Below are 2,345 nucleotides of genomic sequence, written 5' to 3'. Positions count from 1 at the left end.
ATAACAGTAAGTATGTAAAAAAAATGAACAAAATTTTAACCACTGGTTGCAAAAATGTGAATCTTAACAGACTGCTTATATCATAGATTTTTGATGCGGTCCGATATAATACGATACACTGTTTTTGGGCCGATATTGAATTACTTCCGATATCAATATCGGAACGAGACATCCCTACTGACTTCTGCATCAAACATTAAATTAGATTGTATTTTATTATTTTTCTTTGAAAGTCGTCCTGATTTTGCAGTTTTCTGCATGACTTAACTGTCACGGAGAGATTGTAATTTGCTTTCTGGTCTTGTCTTTCCACAAATGCCGATTAGATCACATACAACCTTTGATTTAGACACAAATTTGTGTTTTCAAAGTTCATCTGCTGCATATTGATGAGATAACTCCATGTTTAATACATTGTCATTTTCCTTCCAAAGGCATGAAATGTGAGTTTTGGGGTGTTTGCTACAGAAACATGTCATTATTGTGATAATACTGAACTTCACTGCTCTTCTTTCAGGATAAAACAAACCCATTTACCAGGAAATGACGAGATGTCATCAAATTTGACAAATCTCACCTTCACCTTTTGTCTCTTTAATTTTCTAGATTCAACCTCCAACCCTAAAATATTTTACGATTCTTTTTCACTTTTTCCTCCTGCCATCTTGATCTTTGACCATAAAGAATCAGAACTTTTGGACTCATGCCCTCTTTGAAGCTCGCTTATGGATCATGACTCCCACAGATGTTCAGCTAAGGGATGAACAAGTATGTCCGGGACAGTCAGAAGATTGAAACTTTGACATTTTCAGAGTCCCACGCCCCCTAATGGGGGCTTCTCCAAGAGGTGGAGCATACATAGAACATCCTTCCGGAAGTTCTATTTTCCTTTTTGGGTTGTTTCTGCTCTTGTCCTCCATTGTGGTCCATGCTTGCCCTAAAATGTGCCACTGCTCAGAGAGAAACGGAATGGTGGTGCAGTGCACCTCCCACAACTTGGAGAGCATTCCCAGCAACCTCCCGAAGGACACTGTGGTTCTCCTGCTCTCATCAAACCGGATCAGACACATCCCGAAGGAGGCCTTCGCTGAGCTGCACTGCCTCAGAGAGCTAGACGTGTCCCACAACTCTCTGGAGAGTGTGGAGGTCGGCGCCTTTCAGGGAGTCTCGGACAGCCTACGGATCTTGGATCTTTCAAACAACCAACTCAGCAGCCTCCCAAAGGACACCTTCACCAAGCTTCATGCCCGAGTCCGCCTCTCCAATAATCCCTGGCACTGTGACTGCTCAATGCAGGAAGTTTTGAGGGAGCTAAGCCTCGACCCTGAAACAGTAAGCGAGTTTAGCTGCCACACGTCGGTGCAGGAGGAGTACACGGGCCAGCCAGTGATCCAGGTCTTGGACTCAGGGATCAACTTTTGCAACTTTCATCACAGAACTACAGACGTGGCCATGTTTGTTGCCATGTTCTGCTGGTTCTTCATGGTGACTTCTTACATTGTCTACTACATCAAACACAACCAAGAGGATGCCAGGAGGCACATGGAGTACCTGAAGTCCCTGCCCAGCACGTCCCACATCAGCAAGGACTGCGACACGGCAAGCAGCGTGTTTTAGAGTCTGGGAAAGTACAATCCAGCATGCACCTCGGAATACTGATGGAGTACAGCAAACTGGAAGCTCTGCAGTGATGAATGCTGCAACAAGAGAATTATTCTTCAAAATCCCAAAGAACTTGTGCAGGTTTTTCATTTCTGATATTAAAGAGAGTCACTGGTTTTGTTGATCCTTGCCAAGGTGTTGTAGAACATTTGAGTAAAAAGAAACCATAAGAGGCGCATCTGATCCAGGATCAGTGAAACCCTCTGATAACTCGCATCTGAGGTGGAACTGGAGTCAGATATAAAATGTTACACTTGTTCTGCTTTGGAAGGAAACAAAATGTTACCATGAAAGGTTTCTTGTAATAATAAACCTTAAATTTATGCCACTTTTGAAATAAACCATCTTATTAGATTTAATATATTGTATTATTTACGCTTTTAAATAAAACACCAGCTAAAAAACCTGTAGAATGGGATTTACGTTCAACAGTTTTCCTTGGTGGAGATGGCCGGCCCAAATTCCAGCTGTTTTTTGGTAAAACACATTCCAGTTAATTGAAAACTGGACAAACAGAGAGTCTGAGAATCTGACATTTAAAGACCAAAGTCACTTGTTTTTTCAAAATCATTTGCAGTGGTCTCTAGCATTAAACACTCTGGTGCTCCTGCTCAGTAGGTAGAAGTTAGACAGAGCAGAGGAGAACAGAAAACAACAGGATTTGGAGTTTTAGTTTCTGGTAT

The 2,345-nt window shown here is 42.0% G+C and overlaps 1 protein-coding gene across 1 annotated transcript; it reads left to right on the top strand.

The window, feature by feature from the left end:
• Positions 1 to 455: 455 nt before the first annotated feature.
• On the top strand, positions 456 to 2,075 carry LOC107372951 (leucine-rich repeat-containing protein 3-like). Its single transcript, XM_054747499.2, has one exon. It carries the CDS (start codon positions 829 to 831, stop codon positions 1,615 to 1,617), a length of 789 nt encoding a protein of 262 aa, XP_054603474.2. The 5' UTR covers positions 456 to 828; the 3' UTR covers positions 1,618 to 2,075.
• The last annotated feature ends 270 nt before the right edge of the window (positions 2,076 to 2,345 follow it).

The sequence above is a fragment of the Nothobranchius furzeri genome, chromosome 3, assembly GCF_043380555.1.
Source record: "Nothobranchius furzeri strain GRZ-AD chromosome 3, NfurGRZ-RIMD1, whole genome shotgun sequence".
NCBI lineage: Eukaryota > Metazoa > Chordata > Actinopteri > Cyprinodontiformes > Nothobranchiidae > Nothobranchius > Nothobranchius furzeri.
The sequence above is the reverse complement of the archived record's forward strand: the minus strand, read 5'-3'. Positions and strand labels throughout refer to the sequence as shown.